Source organism: Dipodomys ordii, unplaced genomic scaffold (assembly GCF_000151885.1).
Source record: "Dipodomys ordii isolate 6190 unplaced genomic scaffold, Dord_2.0 Scaffold48, whole genome shotgun sequence".
Taxonomy (NCBI): Eukaryota; Metazoa; Chordata; class Mammalia; order Rodentia; family Heteromyidae; genus Dipodomys; species Dipodomys ordii.
The window spans coordinates 5,073,434-5,096,792 of record NW_012267264.1 but is presented as its reverse complement, the minus strand read 5'-3'; the positions used below and the strand labels follow the sequence as shown (position 1 = coordinate 5,096,792).

At 38.1% G+C, this 23,359-nt stretch overlaps 2 protein-coding genes across 2 annotated transcripts in view; both read right to left on the bottom strand.

Annotated features, from left to right (window-relative positions):
- The window catches only part of Cadps2 (Ca++-dependent secretion activator 2), a 436,304-nt gene that overhangs the window by 278,187 nt on the left and 134,758 nt on the right, over positions 1–23,359 (bottom strand). The window contains exon 4 of the mRNA XM_013019914.1: positions 255–587. Within this exon, the coding sequence (XP_012875368.1) occupies positions 255–587 (333 nt within the window). The remainder of the gene's footprint in view (positions 1–254; positions 588–23,359) is intronic.
- Positions 20,385–21,515, bottom strand: Rnf133 (ring finger protein 133). The gene has a single exon (XM_013020022.1). The coding sequence runs from the start codon at positions 21,513–21,515 to the stop codon at positions 20,385–20,387; it is 1,131 nt and encodes a 376-aa protein (XP_012875476.1).

Sequence of the window (23,359 nt, the reverse complement as noted above, 5' to 3'; positions counted from 1 at the left end):
ACACACCAACTTCATGTCCCAAAGTAGACCCATGGGAGCAATTATTTAGTGGATACAGATTCTTTCTTCTCCTACCAAATACTTCTTTCAAAGCTTCTTTCAAATATCACCATTTGATTTATTAAAATTCAATTTCACTCAGCTTTGCAAGCAAAACAATGATAGGAAGGTAAGCACATCTTCACAGGCCTGTAAACACTTGATGATTATTCTGTGAGTCAGATAGGGAATGGGAAATTTCACAAAGTACCTACCTGACACGCATTGTAAAGAAGCTGATGTTCTAGTTTTTTAATGCCTAGGATCTGCTGGAACATTTCATAGAGTTGTTCCTTGCTCAGAATAAGTTCAGACACGGCGCTCAGGGTCATTCTGTTTGGCTGTTTGCACAAGTCTTCTTCCCCCCGGTAAATGGCATCATATTTGGCTATCCAGGAGCTCAACACTGTCTCTTTGCTCAAGCCATCTATTTCTGGCAAACTTCGCACCCGTTTTTCTATATTTTTCTTAAACACTTCTCTGAAGTCATTAGCAGAACACCCTCCACTCTGAACCATTCTCGCCACTCGGTCGCTCTTGAGAAAAACCTGAAAGAAAGAAAAATAATATCTTTAAATTAGCCATCATCATAGTGACCAAATGTTTTCAGAAATTCAGCCTGGTGACTGACATCAACTATGCTGCAAAGACTCAACATATTTTATGTAGTACAGATAGTCACTCCTTACAAAAAGGAAGCCCCAAATCCTTCTAAAATGGTGAAAAAGAGGAAATATGAAGTGCTGAGCAGCCTGTAAGATGATTCAAACTGGAACTTCATGTCCCTCATCTGAAGGCCAAGGGAAACTCTGCAACTAGATTCTTTAAGGTATTTTTTTAATTGCACAGGAGTCGTGTTTGTAAAGGATTCCAGAGAACCCCTTATCACTCTGCCAGGTAAAGACATGAAGTCGGCCTTCACCAGACATCCAATCTGCCTCGCCTTTGGTGGTGAAATACCTCAGATCCCAGTCAGCTGGTTCTCTTCAGATTCCTCCCCCAAAAGTCATGCCTTAGTCAGATACTGCATTGTAGGGCATCACCAAACCTTTTCTGTTCACATTGTCACTGTAATATTTACATAAAATAATTGTTGACTTATATCTGTTTTAATCATCAGACAGTAAATTCCATATATCCCAAACTGCTTCATTTACTACATCTGTCACACATAAGTATCTAGGTAGGCAGACATGAAAACATTCTGTGTCAATGAATGATTAGTTGGTGAGAACCAACTAATCTAATTTGCCTGTCTATGCTATAATTTAAAAGCTGAGTAAGTGAGCAAAGTGTGCCAATTTGCTATTATATTTGTGTAAAGGAAAGGGTGTAAGATATGGATATTGTCTGTACCAGAGAGAGAACAATATTGTAGAAAGAAAGAACTACAATTATATAATGGGATAACTAGCTTCATGAGGAGGACAAGTTGAGCAACAGCCTGGAGGGACGGTGAGAAAAACCTGCTGAAATAGAAATGAAAGATGAATACAAGGTGTTCTGGTTGATGCCAGAGGCAATGGCGGAGCACTGAGTGAAGAAGTGAGAAAGTAGCATATTGAAAGAATACTCAAAACTAGAGCAAACTTTAAAACTGAAAAAACCCATTTGCATTATATATACATATATATATATATAATTAATGATTCAGCCTATAACACGTTTATACAATAAAAGTCTAGTTATATAGATATAGATCTTGTCCGTATGAATGGGAGATGAAAAATAAAAATCCCACAGGCAAAACAAGCACCATGAACTGATGTCCCAAGGGAAGAGATCTATTGTTGTGATGAAAGTAAATATGGAAACTGGTCCTAGAACTGGCCTCAACCAGTCCACAACAGTTTTCTGCTCTGATTTCCAAGATTCTCCATGAAATTCTGCCTGGGAAATCTACAGGAAGCCATGTTTGTTTAGAAGCTGCCATGAGAACAAATTATATCCCCACTCCCAAAAAGTCACCACCAATAGGCAGATATTCTGTCTCCCTAGAACCTTTCAAACAGGAAGAGCTCTCCTTAAACCATTCAATTGCCCTATGCTTTGTGGATTATTATTCTCTATCATAGACTGAGCCATTTAAGCTGAGGAGATATATGAGTGATGCTATATCACAGAGTCTTTAGGAAAACAGAGAATGTATCTTGGCTTTTGGAATCAAATGACAATACTTTACTTATTTCCTTACTCATTACCATGGTTATATCTCTGGTAGTCAGGTTGTCTGTCAATGTCTTGCTGGATGCTAGCCAACACCTCTGTAGTTTTCAGTAAAATTCTCTAATCATAGAACCAATTCAGAGTGGAGATGAGGAGCATAACACTAGAAAACTAACCTACTACTCATTATCATATTTTTGACATTTCGGTGGGTTATATCTTTTACATGGTCTTCTCTGAGCACCTCCAACTGTCTGGATCATTTATCGGTTCAGATTATATACCAAACAGAACTTCAATGAATACATTAACAATGTCATGGGGAACTAATAACAAAGATGTAACCAGAACAAGAAATTATATCTGCAGTATAAGTCTACTCAGCTGTCCAAATAAGACTTCAAGTATATTTTTTCACAGAAACACATATTGTCCACACACTGCTGTTGATCTGAAGCAGGCATTGCTTCTTTGATTCAAAAGCATTGTATAATGTGGAGAAAACCATTATTTGCTTGCTAAGTCATTGTGGGTATCTCTGAGATGGTTCTTGGAAATGCTATCACCAAGTATTCAGCCAGAAAGACACTGAGAAAATAGAAGAGCCCCACAAACAAGAGATGCTTTGCTTTTATGCTTCAAAAATAGTCTATACTGTCCCTGGAGAGACAAAGATACAGTCCTTTAAAACTTTTTTAGGTAATATCAACTCATAAAGCCTTTTAACAATGGTGAGCTTAATTTTACAAGAAATCAAGCAGTTTTGTTTTCCTGTTCACAAACACCAGTATTTGTCAGATCTCTTTGTATTGAGCCAGCCCAGGGATTCCCCTCTGGCACCATCTTTTCATTCTCTTCATCTACCCATGACTTCCCCAACTAGCCTTTTTAGCCTTCTCCGTCATTATTCCAAGGACATACTTTCTGTTCTAAGGGAAAGACTTGTTTAGGGCTCAACTCCCTCTATGTACATGTAATCCTAGCTACTCAGGAGGATGAGATCTGAGGATTGTAGTTCAAAGCTAGCCCAGGGAGGAAAAGTCCATGAAATTCTTATCCCCAATTAACCACCCCAGAACTAGAAGTGAGCTGTGACTCAAATTGGTAGAGTCTTAGACTTCAGCTAGAGCTCAGTGACAGCATCTAGGGCCTGAAGTTCAAGGCCCCTCCCCCCACCCAAATTATCATGGCCAAAGTATATGATGGATCAATTTGGGAAAGACCTTGGTAAGAAAAATTGTGTATGTTTACTGTTTACTAATAGTGGGACAAACAAACTAATACGCCTGTGTTTGGAAAGTACAACTGAGAATTTCTGGGGCTGTGATAGCTTATAATAGACTTTTCATTGTAGTTGGGGAGGTCAGAAAGGCCTCCTTGAATAGATAAATAAAAATCTAAACACAAGAAGGAATTATGTTGGAAATGAAGGGAGAGTTGGGGAGCACAGTGGAGTGAACACAGCTGGTCTAAATGTCCCTTAACTAAGCTCTTTGAGCTACAGTGAAGGAACTGAAGCCACCATGCTATGAAGAGCCTAGAGGAAAACTACGCACTTTCTAAGGTCTGGAAAAGTATATTGTCTTTATCTCAACAGCACAGAATACCACTGAAACATTTAAGAGTCACACTGTAAACTTTTTTTTCAGAATAGCTATAATTTTCCTTAGTAATTTTGTACCTATAAGCCTAGTAACCATAGAAAACATATGCTAACGTCTATCATACAAAGAAAACCAAAAGCATCATGAAGACATATAGCCAGGATCAAATAGCCAAAAGCATAGAGAAATCAAGATTTAAGTCCTATCATTTGCTTCATGCAATCAATTCAGTTAATTGCTTATTAAAATGAGCTGGGGAAGGCAAGGCATGGATGAGTTGGCAGGAATTAGGAGGGAGGATGTATTCTTATCATTCTCCACCTGCTTTGTAAAGCATCCCACAGCTTTGTTATTTCTTCTTTTGGAGCTGTCATGGCTCTTCCTGTACTTCTGAAGATATTACTTGTACCTTCATACTTTTGCACAACATCACTACATCTCTCTTCTGCTTCAACTCTGAACTTCAGGAGTGGTAGACTTTGAAGCCTTTATAGTGTTTGCTATCATTACATGCTCACATTTTAATGGAAATGATTAGATCTTTGCAGTCGTAATGGAACTGAGAAAGATACAGAAGCCAAGCCTGGTGTTTGACCAGGGTGGAATGATTTTTTCCTTGTATTCAAGTATAACAAAAACAAAACAAAAACAAAAAATCCAAGAAGGTCCAGTTTAATAAAACTGAATTTATTTCATATTCCAAGAGTAGAAACTACAGGCACAAGTCATCTTCTATTATGTAAAGTTATTAATGATATATGGTAGAAGTTTGTTGTAGTAATGAGCTTTCTTGGCCAGGAAAAAAAAAGAAAGAAAAGAAAAAGATGTTACCATTATGTTTACTGATCTATAAATTCCAAAGATTTGGAAATCACTGACTTAACTGATTTCATTCCTTATCAAATGTGTAGAAATCACTCGGAAAACTGACAACAAATAATCTTTTCTTAAAAAAATAAATTTAGATAAGAGCTACATTGAAACCTTTATCTGTAACCTAGCAAATAGTTTCAAAAGAACCTTCCATAGAGCCAATCTAAATCCCTTGTATGAAATCTAAAGCCCTGATAGCAATTTAAAGCCCTAAATTGCCAATCTTGTCTGTCTGATGTAGGGATAGAGTCCTCATCCTAAAGAACAAAAATGTTTTATCTTTTCAAAAGATAGGATTTTCCCATTATGTTATCAATATTTTCTAGCTGTTCTCAAGCTTTCTGTCTTCTGGTTTTAAAAAAATCATTTTGTTTTTCCTTATGGTTTAACTCTGCTCACCCGATCACTTATACTTCTGTTCCTTTCTCCTCCCCTTATTGTCTAAGAAATAATGTAACAAAAGCTTGGGAGATACTAAAAGTCTTTATCTTTCAAGGTAGGACATACAATAAAAGACTGAAACATTACCGGTTTCTTAACCTCAATGGTAAAGTTAGAGTGGTTTCAATTTTCTCAACATGTGTTTTTAGTATTAGATGGGATGCATGTTCTTCCATATCCTTCCTGCTTTCCTCCCTTCCATCCATTCTTTCTTCTTCCCCTCCTTCTATTCTTTCATCCCTCCCTTCTTTTCCTTTTCCTCCTCCCTCTTTTCCTTCCTTCTTTCAAGAGTTCAAATAACAGGGCTTTAACTTGGAGCTTCCCACTTGCTCAGATGGCACTGTACCACACTTCAAGCTTTGCTTTTTGGCTGGTTGTTTTGGAGATGGAGTCTCACAGATACTTCTGCAGGCTCTGAAACTCAGTCTGTCAGATATCAGCTTCCTGAGCATCTAGGATTGAGGTTGTGAGCCACCAGTGCCTGTCTTCTCCCATATACTTTAAAATCACTCTAGCTTACTCATAATATCTAATACAATGCAAATGCTATGTAATTAGTTGCTTTACCATATAAGGGAATTCAATTAAGTCTGTACATTTCAATATATAAAAATATCTAAATTTTTTGAATTGACAGTTGTGTGTGTGCGTGCATGTATATCCGCACACATGCACATGTGTGTAGATTGCACTCCAGGCCTCATACAAGCTAGGTTAGGCAAGTGCTGTACTTCTTTTTTTATTTTATTATAAAGATGCTATACAGAGGGGTTTCAGTTCCATAAGTAAGGTAATGAGTACATTTCTTGTCGAACACTGTTACCCTCTTCTTTGTATTTCTCCTACTATCCCTCCCCTCCTCCACTTCTCCCTTCCATTTTCCACTGCCTCCTCCTCAAGTGGAAAATTTCATTTCCAACATAGTGTCTTGTGAGTACGTTGTGAGATATGGTTGCTTGAATCCAATGATACAGAATACAAAAATATGAAAAGTCAACTATGTATTAAAATGTATCAAAAAAATCTAGTAAAGGATTACAGGAACTTTTGAAGTGATGTGACATTGCCATGGTCTCCAAAACCATGAATTTTGACCAATTTATTTTGAAAATATTCAAACATACAGCAAAAAAGAAAAATGTTTAGTACAAGCATATTTGTACCTATGATCTACATTTTACAACTGCTTAGATTTTTCATTTATAGATCTATCTGTCAATTTAATTGTTTACTTATTTCTCTGCCAGTCCTGGTGTTTGAACTCAGGGCCCGGGTTCTAGCTCTGTGCTTCTTACACTCAAGGCTAACTTTCTACTACTTGAGTTACATCTTTACTTCAGTTCAGTGGAGATGAAGAGTTTCATAGAACTTCCTGTCTGGACTACTTCAAATCATAATCCTTACACTTCAGCCTCCTGATTAGCTAGGATTACAGGCATGAGCCACCTGTGCCTGGCTTCCATTTTATTTTTGTTCTGTATTAAAGAGTAGGTCAAGTATATAATTCTGTATTGTACAAAAGTATTTCTCAGTGGGTCTGGAATCAATAAGTAGGAATCCTTTGCTGCAGATTAAATGTCTCAAAAGAAGCTTTTCTTCGCAAAGATGGGCAAAACATAAAACAGAGGTAAGGAGAGAAGTTATTTCTAATAACAAATCTTTTCCACACTACATCTAGGAAACCAGAAATAAGTAGCTAGTTTCTCAAATCCAAAGTTTACAAAATATGCATCTTGAGGATGGCAAATCATTTACTCTTGATAACCCAAGGCTCTGCATCTGAGCAATGGAGTTTCAAAGTGAATATGAAAAAAAGAAAATTTCTGGAAATCAATCTTAAAAGCAAACATTCCTTTAAGTCAAAGATAAATGGACTCAAAACCTGTTGACTAAATCTCCCTGGCATGCAGTGGCTCTCAATCTATACTCCTTGGATGGATTTCATAGTTTATACCTTGTAGTTATTTATTTTTCCACCAGATGGCAACTATGCATGAAACAATGATGTTATTGTTCTTTTGTTTGTTTTTAATCTCAGAATCTGATTCTCAGGATGGTGAGGGAGTTCAAAGGTATAAATTCAATCATCATCCCAAAGCCTGAATTCCCTCTCACTACTACCAAAAACTGAAATGACATATAATTACCAATCTCCTTTAAGGAAAACTGCTCTCAGAACAACCTCTCTGGCAGATGAACTTCTGAGATGCTGTTTCTAGGTGACAATACTTTTTTTTTCTAGCTGTCATTTTCTCACCTCCTAGTCACCCTGATAATAACAAAGAAAACCTAAATTTGTCCCAAGGCCATTCTTCATGTATTAGGGCAGCTAACACTGTCCTCTGCCTTCCAGATTCACTATGTCTCAGCTTCTCCTCAGATGACAAGAGCCTCATCCCAAGCTGGCTCTCCCTAGCACATACTCTGCTTCCTCAGTAAATGATTATTCCTTTCTTTGTCAACACCTCATCTCTTTAAATCTGCAACTGTCTTCTATCCTCATTTTTCCACGTTAGTAATTATAATTTTCTAACAATGCATATGTTTTGTATATTCTTCTCAGTAGAAAGTAAATTCCCACGTGGGCAAATAATTCTGAACGATTCACCCCTGCATTTGGGGGCCAATCAGAATTTATTGAATTAGTCAATGAGTCTGCTATTCAGGTAGGATCTAATAATCAAAAAGAATAAAGTGCCAGTAATTAATTTAGAGAAGCAATTCTTCTATTCATTCAGTAGAAGGCACCAGGTCCCTTTGACTAGCCTACTTAGATGCACAATAGCTTATCTCAAACTTATTTTCAGCCACATTTTTTTGGGGGGGACCGGTAGTGAGGCCTGAAGTCTGGGCCTGGGCACTGTCCTTCAGCTCTTCAGTTTGAGACTAGTGCTCTACCACTTAAGCCACAGCGCTACTTCCGGATTTTTTCTTTTTTGCTTATGTGGTGCTGAGGAATCGAACCCAGGGCCTCAGGCATGCAAGGCAAGCGCTCTACCACTGAGCCACCTCCCAGACCTTCAGCCACATTTTTATAGAATGTAAACTGAGTCTCCCTTCAGCATTGATATGCTTGTTTGATAGGCCAGCTAAGAAATAACATGTTTTCCTTCTGTTTTGTTTTGTTTTGTTTTGTCAGTCGTGGGGCTTGAATTCTGGGCCTGGGCGCTGTCCCTGCACTCTTCAGCTCACGGAGAGTGCTCTACCACTTGAGCCACAGTACCACTTCCCATGTTTTCCCTCTGAATTTCATCCTTGGACTTCTGATATGCTGATGTCTGTATTAGTGATTCACTGAAAAATAAAAATCCTCTGCTGTAACAACGTCCTTGAGATAATTTACTAGGATTGGAAGAGGTTTCAGTTCATTGTTACTAGGTTGCACAGATTTTAGACCTATGGCAGAACAGAACATTGTGGTAGACCAGGGTCCCAATATCCCCTTCAAGGGAATGACCACCTCACCCATCTTCCCTTCATGAAGTTCACTCCCAAAGGTTCCACCACTTACCAGTAATACACTTGTAATAGTTGCCTAAAAGCTGATTTCCCATGGAAAAGCACTATCTACCTACTTGGCATCCCTGTCTCCATTTAGTGCTCTAAGTCTTTGCTCTAAGCCATCCCCTCTGCAGTCACTTTGCAATCACTTTGCAATGTGGAAAGGACAGGACTGATCAATGTCATCCTATGACAAGGAACCATGACTAACTCTAAGGAACAAAAGAGCATCCTTGGGAAAGACCACCGTGACCTGCAACACTGACTTGTCTGCTCTCCTCAAGACATAAAGTGGTAACTTCTCCAGAACCCCTCCAGAAACAAGGACTAAAATATTGACCAAGCAAGCCATGCTTTCACCAGGAATATTCAATGAATACATACACCTTTCTCTCATTGCCCCCAGTTCTTTTTTTTTAATTTCTTATTGTGAAAATATCATACAGAGGGGTTACAATTACATGTGAAAGGTAATGAGTACATTTCTTACCAAGCATTGTTGCCTCCTCCTTTGTTTCCCTTTCCTATCCCTTCCCATCTCCTCCCCCCTTCCCCGATTGCCCCTTCTTCCCAACTGAAAAAGTTGTAAAGTTCTATTTTCTACATAATGTCTTGTACATCTCATTGTTGCAATGGGTCCACCTTTATCCCTATTTAAATGGTTTGTTTTTGCTCTTCCCCTCCACAAATTATACCAACATCAAATACAATGAAAGCAGGGGTTATACCATGGGGGAGGGACATACAAAGCAACAAAGAAATCATCTTATATATGTGTTAGAAACAATCACAAGAAAGAAAAACATTTGAATACTTATCTTGGGGTTCATTTCACCTAACCGACTTATCTGACCTTTAAGTGGGCTTCAGACTTAAAAAGAAACTTCTCTGAAAAGGAAAGAAGGAAGGACAATAGACACACGAAGAAATGCTCAACCTCTCTAGCCATAAAAGAAATGCAAATCAAGACAACATTGAGATACCACCTCACCCCAGTTAGAATGGCTATAATCAAGAACTCTAACAACAACAGATGCTGGAGGGGATGTGGACAGAAGGGAACCCTGATGCATTGTTGGTAAGAGTGTAAACTTGTTCAACCACTATGGAAAGTAGTATGGAGGTTCCTCAAAAGACTCCACATAGAGCTCCCCAATGACCAGCAATCCCACTTTTGGGCATTTACCCAATGATCACAAACAAGACCATACTAAAGCTACCAGTATAACTATGTTTATTGCAGCATCATTTACAATAGCTAAGATATGGAACCAACCCAGATGGCCCTCAGTAGATGAATAGATCAAGAAAATGTGGTATATATACACAATGGAATTCTATGCCTCCGTTAGAAAGAATGACACTGCCCTATTTGTTAAGAAATGGAAAGACTTGGAAAAAAATATATTAAGTGAAGTAAGTCACGATTAAAGAAACATAGGTCCCATGGTTTCCCTTATTTACAATAACTCTTATATGTCTGAGACAAGCAGAAAAGGTGAGATAAGTCATTGTCTCCAGTTCTTTGTCTGTAAATAAAACCTCATGTTGGTTTCCTGAAGATACACTGATGTTCTATCTTCCACTGACTCAAACCTAACAAATCCTTTTTCAGCTCTTCCTTGCTCTTTATTTGGAATATATGAGAGAGTAGCCAGAACTGATGTGTTGAATCCTAAAAATTTGGGGTCTGGGTCTAAAACTCTACTTTCACTATTAGCTTGAGACAAGTTCTTCAGTACTTGAGCCATGGGGAAAATTTAAGATCCAAACCATAACATTATCTTCCCACACATCCAGTGAATATGTAGAATTAAATTATGCTCATCATCCCTGGCTAGTTAGAATGGACAATACTATAAATTCAAACAAAAACAAATGTTGGTGGGGATGTGGGGGAAAAGGAACCCTATTGCACTATTGGAGGGAATGTAAACTAGTTGAACTTGGACAACAGCCTGGAAGTTCTTCAATAACCTAAACGTAGATCTTCCCTATGACCCAGCCATATCACACTTGGGCATCTACCTAGAACATCACAAGCCTATATACTATAAAGATACTTGGACATCCATATTTATTGCTGTACTATTCACAATAACCACATTATGGAAACAGCCCAGATGCTCTACAATAAGAGATGAGTGGATCAAAAAATATGGTACCTATACAAAATGGAATTTTACACAACCATTAGAAAGAATATTATGTCAATTTCAGGAATATGGATGGACCTAGAACAAATCATGTTCAGTTAGGTAAGTCAAGCTCCAAGAGACAAAAGACACACATTTTCTCCCATATGTGAAAGTTATATCTAAAATATACTGGGATATAATAAATTATACAGGATTCTAGACCCTTACACACAGAGAGACCAAAAGAAGGTATTTTTAGGGGAGAATCACAATGCATATATGCATCTTTATATTTATATAAATATCTATATGCCCCATATATATGTGTATATATATATGAACCCCAAGATAAGTAAACAAGAGGTCTTTTTGTTGTTTTTGCTTTGTTATTTTTTCTGTAGGAGTTATTCATGTGTCTATCTTTGGGAGTATGGGGAGGAGAAAGCACAGAGGAAAAGGGTGAAAAAGATCAGTGGTGGAGCTTACTAGATACTGATGAAAGTGAACTATACTGTACCAAAGACACTATACGAAAGAAAATGTACTCATCACCTGATTGACCTGACGGCAATCCCTTATACTAACAATAAAGTAAATAAAAACAAATCATGTGTTGACCAGTTTATATGTGGATTGCTTTGTTTCTGATTTTCTATCATTCTACTTTGGAACTTGTGCATTATCTAAAAGTCTATGTTTTTTTCACAACTGTCTTTGCAGTTGTGATTAGCAATGGCAGATAGAGGAAACAGAAGTGGGAAATATGCATTTATATGCATAAATCAGAGACCAGTAACACATTTGGAATATACCAAAATGTATTTCATGATAATTTAGTGTACAAGCAACAAATATCATTTCAACAGTGCCTTAAGATTCACAGTTACTTTTACTTACATTATTTCTGCTTATAACTGTATGATGCATTCTAGCTTAAAAAAAAGAAAGAAAGAAAGAAAAAGATGAACTGACTCTCTGATATAAATGAGATTCTTAAACTTGCTCATGCATCAGACTCAGTGGAAAGACTCCTTGAAACTGATCACAGGGCCCCCAGAATTTCTGGCTGCATGCTGGTCTACAGTGGGACCTAGCACCCCCAATGATGCTGATGTCACTGTTCTCAGCACAGCCACTCTGAGAAGTTTTGGTGTGGGGACAGGAAGTAAATGCAGGCGATTTTGATGCAAAAAATGCTCTTTTTGAAATGCTTCTTACGTACCTAAACTTTTAGAATAGACTAATGCCAGTTCATAAGGAAATGACAACGAAAATTATTTTTACTCCTTTCAGACTTGGAGAGAAAGTTTACATAAAACTTCTCTGGGAAATAATTACTTTTCACTCCAGTCAGTACTTCCTAAATGGAAGCATCCATTCTAACACGTTGCTTTTCCATGCACTCAATTAGATGCACTCTCCACCCACCTTCACCTTCATAAACTTACATGTGTTTACCTTTCCTAATCATGTTGAGATGTGACCTTTCCATCGTCTGCACCTGAGAGTTTTGTTCCATGGCTTTAAGGTACTCAACACTGGATATCCTAATGCTTCCTCCTTTGTTTACAAAGCTAATACATCGCTCTGTTATATTCCAGCTCTCTCTGCTACCTAGCTCTCTCTCTCTCTGTTCTTTTCTAGCTCTCTCTGCTCTCTTACTGCTCTATTCTAGCTCTCTCTGCTACCTAGCTCTCTCACTGCTCTTTACTAGCTCTCTCTGCTCTCTCTCTCTGCTCTCTCTGCTCTTTTTTAGCTCTTCTCTTTCCCAGCTCTCTCTCATTCCCAGGCCTTTCCCAGCCATGTGGAGTGCCAATCTTGCCTGGTGCCAGCAGGTCTACTGAATAAACCTACCCCTTACCTGAAAAAAACAAACAAACAAAGCTAATACATCAAGTTAATTATAGTTTAGCCTAGCTGCATGAGCTACAGGACCACAGGTCCTGCATGAGTACAGGTTTTCTTATATGTTAGCAATCAAATTTAAGCAAGTTACTCGACCTCTCTGGACCTTGATGTCCTTCAAGAGTGGGGATACCTATCTTCTCACAGAGCTATTATTCTGACTGAGTTTCTACTTGTTAAGTACAGAATTGAATTAAGAGTACCCTGGCATGTTGTAACTAATATTACTACCACCTCCACCATCCCTATCACCATTCTTACATTTGCCAGGTTGTTAAGCTTGAAAGACAAAAACTAATATAGCATTACAAACTGAAATACTAACAAGTATAGATAGCCCCAAAAAGCAATATAAAATTTCACATCATAATAAACTCCACCCTAGTATAGAATAACTGGGTGGCAAATCATAATTTGGCACCTACCATGTATCAATTGTTTTGCTAAATATTAATATTTATTTCATTTAATTACTACATGCCTATATTTTCAGCTATTTATTCATCACCTAAAAGTCCTACAATTTTTTTTTCAAATTTGGCATTCTAAAAGTATGAATTCGTATACCTTAAACTTATTTTACATTCCATTTTCTATCTTGCTGTATGTATGATAGCATTATAATCTATTGGTGCAAATCAGGGCTCTTCTGGCCCATGTTCTGCCTATTATTTTAAGAAGCTTGAATTCAGCGCCTAGGAGCTGTCCCTGAGCTTCTTTGCTCAAAGCCAGCTCTCCACCACTTTGAGTCACAGTTCCACTTCCCGTTTTGGGGTAGTTATTTGGAGGTAATAGTTTCATGGATTGTCCTGCCCAGGGTTGGCTTTGAACTGTGATTCTCACCTCAGTCACCTGACTAGCTAAGATTAAAGGGGTGAACTATCAACACCTGGCTTATTCTACCCCTGTATGTCTATGGTATGCTGGAAATAAATGGAAATAAAAGTCAGGGGCATAGAGAAGTTTTGAGATCAATTTTACAGTGGTCATCAAAAAATGAAGTAGAAAGCCAGACATTGGTGGCTCACACTTGTAATCCTAGCTACTCAGGAGGCTAAGATCTGAGGATTGTGGTTCAAAGCCAGCCCAGGTAGAAAAATCTCCATGAGACTCTTATCTCCATTTAACCATCAAAAATTGGAAGTGGTGCTGTGACTCAATGTGGAGCCGAAGAGCTCAGGGACAGTGCCCACGCCCTGGTTTAAGCCCCCAAAGCAACCAGCTACGACAAAAAAAAAAAAAAATAGAAAATTCACATCGGCAAATGATCAATGAATATATTTTGGAGGTTATGTATTCTGTTCATCTACAGTATCTTCACATTTTCACCTCCGTTGCTTATTCCAACTGTCTCTTGAATTTCATCTAACTTTTCAAGTTCCTTAATCAAAATTGCCTAGGACATGCAAAACTTCTTCAGCAGTATTGTGTACATGGTTCCTTTCATGAGAACGATCTTCTTCCCAGCCCAGTGGTAGCTCCATTTCCAATGTTCTTTATGTGTTCTTTATTTTGCCAACTGAAATCCATATCTCTCCAGATTGACAGGACCTTTATCAATTCCTCTCCATGAAATTCAACCCTTTCTTATATTTGATTTCTACAGAAGTAATTTCAGTAAGTGCATCCATACCAAAAAAAAGCAGTGTAAAATCATCAGATATGATTACCATAAAGGCTTTTGATAGAGCCTTCTGCAGTGGTTTTCTCAAACTTTTATGCACTGGAATTCCCTGGACAACTCTACGGAGACTAACTCTCCGATGCAGCCCAGGTATTGAGATTTTAAAACTATTCTTCAGGTGATATTAATGTGTAGCCAAGAAGTACTGCTATCTGGCAAATATGAAAGGAAGCTTTAAAATATTAATATAGTATTTTTAAATAGAAAATAAGGTTAAAATCAGATAATAAGCAGCTAGTACAACTTGAGCAATACGTGCTGCTGTGGAACAGAAACAAAGAAAATGACAGTAGACATGACTTTAGTGTAGATAAATGATACTAAAGACAAAGCTAGACGGAAAAATTAAATGCTGTTTTATTGAGTAAAGCAGAAACGACTTACATTTGTTTCTATATTGAAACTAGAAAAGAAGGATGGGTAAAAGATGGAGAAGAAAAACTGCCTGGAATAAGAGCCAAGAATGAGTCTGAAATGTGATGAAGTGATACCAACTAAACCCAGTAGGGAACTCTGACAAAGATACTCTAAATTGGCAAGTTCCCAGAGCTGATAAAACTGCATGCTGTGGAATTGAGCAAAAAGGTTACAGATTGACCAACTGCAACAATGAGATGTACAAGACACTAGGTTGAAAAACGAACTTTACATTTTAGGGGTGTGGTGGGCATGTAGTTGAGGAGGGAGGGAGGGAAGGAATAGTAGGGGGAAAACAAAGGAGGAGGAAACAATGCTGGATAAGAAATGTACTCATTACCTTGCTCATGTAACTGTAACCCCTCTGTACAGTATTTTCACAATAAAAAACTTATTTAAAAAAAGGTTACAAGGGTGGAGTAGTTTTCAAATTCAAATGGCCCTGTCATCAACAATGATGCTTATGACAGCACCGGAAACTATCAAGAGACATAGCATCATGGAGCTGTGCTGAAGACACCACCACACTGAGGACAGAGGTGCCATCTGCTGGGGTATGCCTGTGACAAACGGGAGGTTTGGGTGCTCAGACTATGGGGGAATAATCCAATTTCTGGAGCTGTTTCCTTTAAAGTTTAAGTATAGCCCTACTCAGCCCATAATTCAAAAGCTATCTTTGTTTGCTTGCTTTTTTTTTCTGTTTTTAGAATGACAGGTATAATTTAAGATATTCCTGCAGTGTTAAATGTTATAACCTATAGTCCTAATATTTTATTACTAAGAACTAAAGATTGAAAGAACTGAAGACAAAAAAAATACAAAGACAAAGTCATTATACACACACACACACACACACACACACACACACCCATCTCTCTCTCTCTCTTTGTATTTATAAGGTGCTTATGGTAAACCATGGAATGGGAGGATACAACTGTCATTAAAGCAATGCCTTCACAGGATCAGCATGTAAAGACTTCCCCTTAGCTTGATGCCACCTCAAACTCTGTTCTTCTCCCTTCCTAGTTTTCTGCCATTGTTTCAAAACCCACGATGTATGAAGAAGGAGACACCATTTAAAATATACACTAAGTTTGAATCCCATAAGAAAAGTCAGATTCCCTGGGTCCATAAATCCTTTGAAAGGCTCATATTCTTTTAAGTACAACATTTCATTACAGTCACGACAACATTATAGTAAGAGTTCTGTCATTGCACATCTTATCTTAGTACACATGGACAAGAGTAAATGATTTCATCTATCACATCACCCAATAACAAGTAAAATATGCTGGACTGTGTTTCACTTCAGTGCACACTAAACTTAATATATCCCAGAAATGGTATCAAAAACTAGCTTTTTTAAAAAAAAAAAAAGTAAGAAGCACCCAACATAACCAGGTATTGGGAGCTTATTTTTAAATTCTATCCACTTGGGACACTGAGCAAGGAAGGACTGTAGTTCAAGACCAGTCCATGCTAAAAAGTCATTGAGACTCCTTCCAACCCCCAGCTGTTTACAGTGACACATACTGCTATTTCAGGCTATTTGGGTGGCTGAGGTTGAGAGGACTGTGGTTTTAGGGCAGTCTAAGCAGAAAAGTCCATGAGAGTCCATCTCCATGGAGGGAAGCAACATGTAGTTGTCTGCTTGTGAATCTCAGCAATGACGAGAAGTCTAAAATAGGCAGATCTGAACAAAACCCTATTTCAAAAATAACCAGCAGAGGGGCTGGGAAGGTGGCTCAGTGGCACAGTGCTTGCCTTGCATGCATGAGGCCCTGGGTTCGATTCCTCAGCACCACATAAACAGAAAAAGCCAGAAATGGTACTTGGCTCAAGTGGTAGAGTGCTAGTCTTGAACTGAAGAGCTGAAGGACAACACCCAGGCCCAGAGTTCAGGCCCCACAATCGACAAAAAATAACAGCAAAAAGGGCTGGGAACATGGCTGAAGTGCTAGAGCACCAGTCTAGCAAGCACAAGGTTTTCAATTCAACCCCCAGTAACGGATGGAGTATCAAGTCCCTGCTGATATGAGGAAAGGGAATCAAACTTATTATCAGACATATAAAAAGAAGAAGTGTAAGTGGAAACCTATTTTGATGCTGGTTTTACACACATACACACACAAGCTACATTACAGTGTAGTGTCATTATGGCAAAATAAATTTGCATAACTAAGTTTAACCCAAACTGACATAACTCACAGATTTGGTTAAAAAAAATCAAGAACAATAAGTAATAACCTAACATTTGACATGGCAGTGCTATTTCTAGTTCCTGGTTATTAAAGCCAGAGTAAAAGTAGTTTATTGATCTGTTTACAACATTCTAAAGACATGGCCTAGAACTACTGTTTTGTGCTGACACAGACAAAACTGCTATGTTTGCAAGTGCACTTGGTTCTCTGCCTGGTACATTTGAGGTACTCAGAAGTGATAGCTCCCAAATTCACTAACTTGATCCTCCTTCCCACCATCAGTGCATCTTCCTACCACCCTGGAAGGGACATTCACTGAAGTTCTCAAGACGAGACAAGCACACTGTGTTAAATAACCACATTCACAAAAGATCTCTTTTGAACAAACGAACACCTGCAAATTTCCTTATGCATGGGGATAAGTTGAGCCTGAACTTGAAATTGATGAACAAATGACAACAGTGATGCACCAAAAAAAGGGGGGGGGTAAGAAAGAAGAAACTAAGAAGTGTGCAGAGTAATGGTAAGAAGACATAACAGAATTCTAATTCTGAAGAACAAATTCCTTAAGTGCTAAGTCTTATCAAGGAATAAGCACCCCCATATGAATTTGCTATGAGCTAACAATGCGAAACTCTTGGTTCAGGGACTGTGAACCCTAGCCCCTTTACTACTTAGACACATTCATTTCTAGATATCAATGCTTTTCTCCTGCAGTGCTGAAGCTCAAACCCAGGGTAATATATGCATTGTAGGCAAGTGCTCTACCATCTAGTTTCATCTCCAGCCCAACACATTCAATTACAGAGCTCTAATAAATCTCTTGACTAGCCAGTAGACATCAGGGGACAGACTCTCTTCAGTAGCAGATACATTCACAGTGGACAGTGCAAGAACGAACCCTAATCCTGACTGAAAGCTGATTCTCCAAGAGGAGGAGCTTTTATGACCTTCAGTGTCTCTCTCTTCAGTGTGGCTTTTTGGAATAGGTGTATAGTCCCAGAGTAAACTCCAAACAATACCCCAAACTCTATTCCTGCTAAAGATTCCAGCAGTCCAATGCTGTGTAGTTCTTTCAAAGAAAGAATGGCTCTTATGATCAATACTCATACTTGTTGTGTATAAGAAAGTCTATACACACCAAGCAAGACATTTTCCCATCTGTCATCTGCCCTGTTTTTGCTATTTCCTGATTCTCTTTGTATAGAGAAGACTGCTCTGTTTCCTTTACATAGATTTCCTGCCATTGCAAACCACTACTAACTGTCCTGCCTATTTCCAAATTCCAATACTACCAGCTCATGAAACTGCTCTTTGCAAAGTCTCCTCTAGGACTTCCCAGCAATTCCAACCCTGGTGTTGGTTTGACAGAGTTCAAAGTTCCTCATAAAGACGCTGCATGGAATCAGCCCAGATGCCACTTTGTGGACATATGGATCAAGAAACTGTGGTATTTATACACAATAAAATTCTATTCATCCATCAGAAACAATCATATTGCACTATTCATAAGAAAATGTAAAGACTTTGAAAAATTGTAGTAAGCAAAGTAAGTCTGACTCAGAGAACATAGATTGCTTGGTCTGCCTCATTTGTGGCACCTAGAATACACCTATAAATCTACAAATAAAGACACTGGATGAGACAGGATAAATTATACAGATCTTTAGGCAGTCACAGTGAGACAGAAGATGATATTCTTAGGAGAAAAACACATAGTTACAATACTGATGCAAATCTGATCATATAAAATAATATTTATCAAAATGAACTTCCAGAAATGGAAATAAGTTTTTTCTTTGTTGCTGCCTTTATTTCCCCTTTATCTCACTTGTTTCATTATCTGTCTTTGGAGGGTAACAGGGAGCACAAAAATGGTGAGAGATATGGTGAACAAATCCAGCAGCGGTGCTCACTGGACACTATGTTGAAAATGAACTATACAACTTGTAGGTGGGGACAGAAGGGAAAAACTGGGAGGAGGAGGAGGAAAGGGATGACACCGTTCAAAAAGAAATATTCTCTGATTTATGTAACTGTAACCCCTTTCTACATCACTTTAATAACAATAAAAATGCATGAAAAATAGTATGCATGGCTAAACTGCCATTTAAGTTATGCTAAACTATAATAATTTGAATAACTTGAATGCTGGATTCAAATTCTATTTTAATATTTTGTCACTGTGATTGAGGATAAAAATTTCCATTAATTCATTTCCATTAATTTTCCATTGTATTGTAGAATTAGAAGAAACTTGCCTATTTTTTCAGGTTAAAAGAACATCAATGGTGAAAAATATTTTTCCTCATTTATTCTGATATGCATTCATCATTCAAAAACATGAGTGTTGGGCTGGGAATATGGCTTAGTGGTAGAGTGTTTGCCTAGCATGCATGAAGCCCTGGGTTTGATTCCTCAGTACCACATAAACAGAAAAAGCCAGAAAAAAGTGGTGCTGTGGCTCAAGTGGTAGAGTACTAGTTTTGACCAAAAAGAAGCTCAGGGACAGTGCCCTGAGTTCAAGCCCCAGGACTGGCAACAACAAAACAAAACAAAGCAAGCAAGCAAGCAAACAAAATGCCATGAGTGCCAGGTAGACCTTGGAAATACTGTGAAGAAAATTAACATTATCCCAAGATTTCTTAGTTATCATTTCTAAATAGTACTACTTACTTGCAAAATAACTTGGTCTATCTCAAATGTTTTCATTATGGGAAAAAAATGAATTGGGATGAGGTCAAACTCATGGAAAATAAGCATACCACTACAGATCATTGAATACATATATTATAATCACATAAGAATTATCACAGTAATATTGAGTGCTGAAATGTTTGCTGTTACTTAAGGAGTGCTAGTACTTTGTTTTTACTTTGCTCTCAATAAGGAAGATGAAGAACAAACAGAACCCATTAATTACTTGACTACTACTGAAGAGTAATAAAATTCTGTACGACAAAATTTTCATGCCAAGCAAAAAAAAAACCTGCAAGAAGTGGAAAAAATATACTGAAATAATATCAAAAATACTCTTGTTAGCACATAAAAGGCAATTCATGTTTTTCCATCTTAATTGATGGTGTGTGTATTAGAAGGCATAGGAACTTATACAAACAATTTTCTTACCAAAATGAGGCCCACTATAAACACAAAAAATAGAGCAAAAAAGTCTTTCCTTATTTTTAACAGGAAAGGAACACAGAAAGGAACATATGTGCACACAAAAGAATAACACACTTGAATAATAAGTCAAAAACTAAAATATCCCATTAGCCTTTTTTTTTCTTTGAAGATTGGTAAAGTAAAAAGTTGTCAAAATAGAAAAGGACACACAAAAACACACTTCAACTACTTGTCTGTTTGGACCTGATTTGACAGACAGGTTTAATCTACTTTCTCCAAGGTCACGATGTCAAGGTGAGGGATGAACAGTTCCCACCACTGTGTCCGGCTGGCTGTCATTATTTGGAGAAGTAGGGTGCTCATCCACTTGGGTCACTTTATCTGACCTTAGGGGAGGAAGTTCGTTACTGGCTTCCTCTTCCCTAGGTGATACTGCTTCCAGCAATTCATTCGCCATTAGAACTTGCAGAGATTCAGCTCCATTTTCAATATCCCCTGGCACCCCCAAAGCTTTCAGAATATCACATTTGCACATGGGGCATGTGCCATGGGATAGGATCCAAGGGTCAATACAATTCTTGTGGAAGAAATGTTTACAAGTCAGAATTCGAATTGTATCATTAGGTTTATAGGGTTCAAAGCAGACAACACAGTTATCCCCGTTAGGATTTAATTCTTCATCCCCTTCTTTCAACACTCGAAGTTGAAGCTGGCTAAAAGCTCTCTTAAGATTGGTGGTTAATCGTTGCCACCTCCTGTTCTGCATCCTTGCTATCCAAACCCTTCGAACGTGGTAAGAGATGAAATACGTGAAGACAGCAGTCGTGGCAATCATAAAGGAGATAAAATAGTGATTCAACCAGATGATGTGTTTTCTCCCTACCTCCACTGTGACTGTCACACGAACTCCCTCTTGAATTAAATGCAAAATTTCCATGCCTTTCAAGTTACCAATCATAACCACCACAGTGTCTTCAAATGTCTTATGAAACATGGGGAAAATCTGATTGCCAGTTCCCGGAAAGTTATAGATGATCACTCCACTGGCTCCTTTCTCGGTTGCCACCTTAATTTTCTGGGTGAAGGTACAACTTCCCCGTTCAATAAGTGCAAGCCACGTCTCTGCATTCTTTGATCTCCTGAAGTTGGTTCGGGGATTACATGCATTTTGAATTTTTCCCTCAGGTGGCAGTAGAACACCTGTCACTCTCTTCAAAGAGGAGCTTTTCCCAAAGACTCCAGTCTCCCCCAATTCTGACAGTATGCGGTTCCCAACATGAAATGATATGTTCATGTAAGCAGTCCAAATTGCACTTGCTCTACAACAGTTCTGACTGAAAAGCCAAAGAACACTAAATTTCATAAGCCAGATAGTTGCAGTATCGTTGTTTTCCCAAGTACCAATCTTACGGAGATTCATCTCTCTGTTGAGTGACTTAAGAACCAACCCCCGAAACTGGTGTGGCTTCCACATCTGTTGACAATCAATTTAGAAGTAGGGGGGGAAGAAAATCTTCTGGGCCAAAACAAGATCCATGGTCTTCCAGCATGCTTTTGTAAGAAATTCTTAAAGATGTCTTGAGTTTCAGATGTTTTATTAGAGAGAAAGGAACACTTTTAGATTGAAAAAAAAAAATTCCTAACCTCACTACTGTAGCATTAGATTCTGCTTACTGTTACATGATGTGATTATGACCTAAAAGACCAACCGACCAATTAGGCCAGGGCTCAGAGCATGCTGTCAGTTAATTGGCTCCAATGTTTCCAGTGGGAGGAGTGGTTTCTGTGTTAGGATGGATTCAAACACTGAGCTACCTGCAACGGCTACAGGTAGCTAATACTAAACCAAAAACTAAACATAAAATTTATTTAACATGCTCTTTGGAAACTTACAAATATATAAAACATATAACTGTCATTGTTTTCCTTCAGTGAATAAAGTACTTTTGAACTTGGCCCCTCACTCCTGTTCCTCTTTTTTTCTCTATTTCTTCTTCTTTGCTTTCTCCTTCTTTGCTACATCTTTGTTAAGCTTAAAAAATAAAATAATGTAAATAGTTACAAACTAGCATCATGAACAAATGAGAGAGAAAGGTGGAGCTCAGTAACCTAGTTTTACATCACAATGTGTTATTGTTGACTTTTTTATTTACCATTGTATTGTAACTGATTTAATTCAAACTTTCTCCTGTTGAGGGGATTTATCTTGTGTGGATTTTTTTAAAGTAGGTTATCCTGCTACATCATTTCTGTCTCACTTCCTTTTACTTACAATGACAGCACACACAGATGGCTGGAATGAAGACAAAAGGCCCAAAGACTAATTACTTAAGAGATGTGAATTTCTCTGAAGACCCTGTCATCGATTACTAACCATAGTCTGAAGGAAGAGGAGAGAAGATAGATGGAGAAACAAAATAGATCAGTTCTAGCTCAGCAAAATTCTCTTTTTTAAAAATACTGCTATTCATTTTTTAAAAAAAAGAAAACCCTGTAAGGTCAACAGTTAAAGTAAACCACTGACAGCAGCAATGGGAAAGGTCAGTAACAGACAAATTTAATAGAATTATTAACCAGAAAACCTCTCTTGTGGAAGACTTCTCACATACACTGCCAGTTCTGCCTACACTCTCAGGTTATAGGCACACAATGACTTTACAGCTAAAGAATGACATGAAAACATGGGCAGCCATAGCTGCTGTCACATACTTTCTTGTGGATGTATCAAGTGGTTCTCTTTCAGGAACTGAGAAACTAAAGACCAAGCTTTTGTCTTGAACACAAATATCTCTGCTTCGATGTATAGGATGCTAACATTTTAGTTGGGCCACACCAACTAAGCCCATGATTATGATATGTGACTCTGCAGTTGGTAAAAAGGCAGAAGGAGCAGTGTTCTATGGGCCCAACAAAAAATAGCATAAAGAGAGTATTGCCAGGTGTTGGTGGCTCATGTCTATAATCCTAGCTATTCAGGAGGCTGAGAGCTTCATGATTTGAAGCCAGACCTACCAAGAAAGTTTGTGAGACTCATCTTCATGAGCCCTGTCCTCTCCCTCCCCACAAAAAGAGTGGAAATGGAAGTGTAACTAAAGTGTTAGTGCCAGTCTTGAGCAACAAGGGACAGTGCTGATAGAAAACGTTGAGCTAATGATGGTTGATCTTCTCTAAGGCCATTGCACTGGCTTTATTACCACACAACCTGCCTCCACACCCTAAAAATGTACAGTAATCAGAGTAAAAGTGATTCTACATAGCATCCTC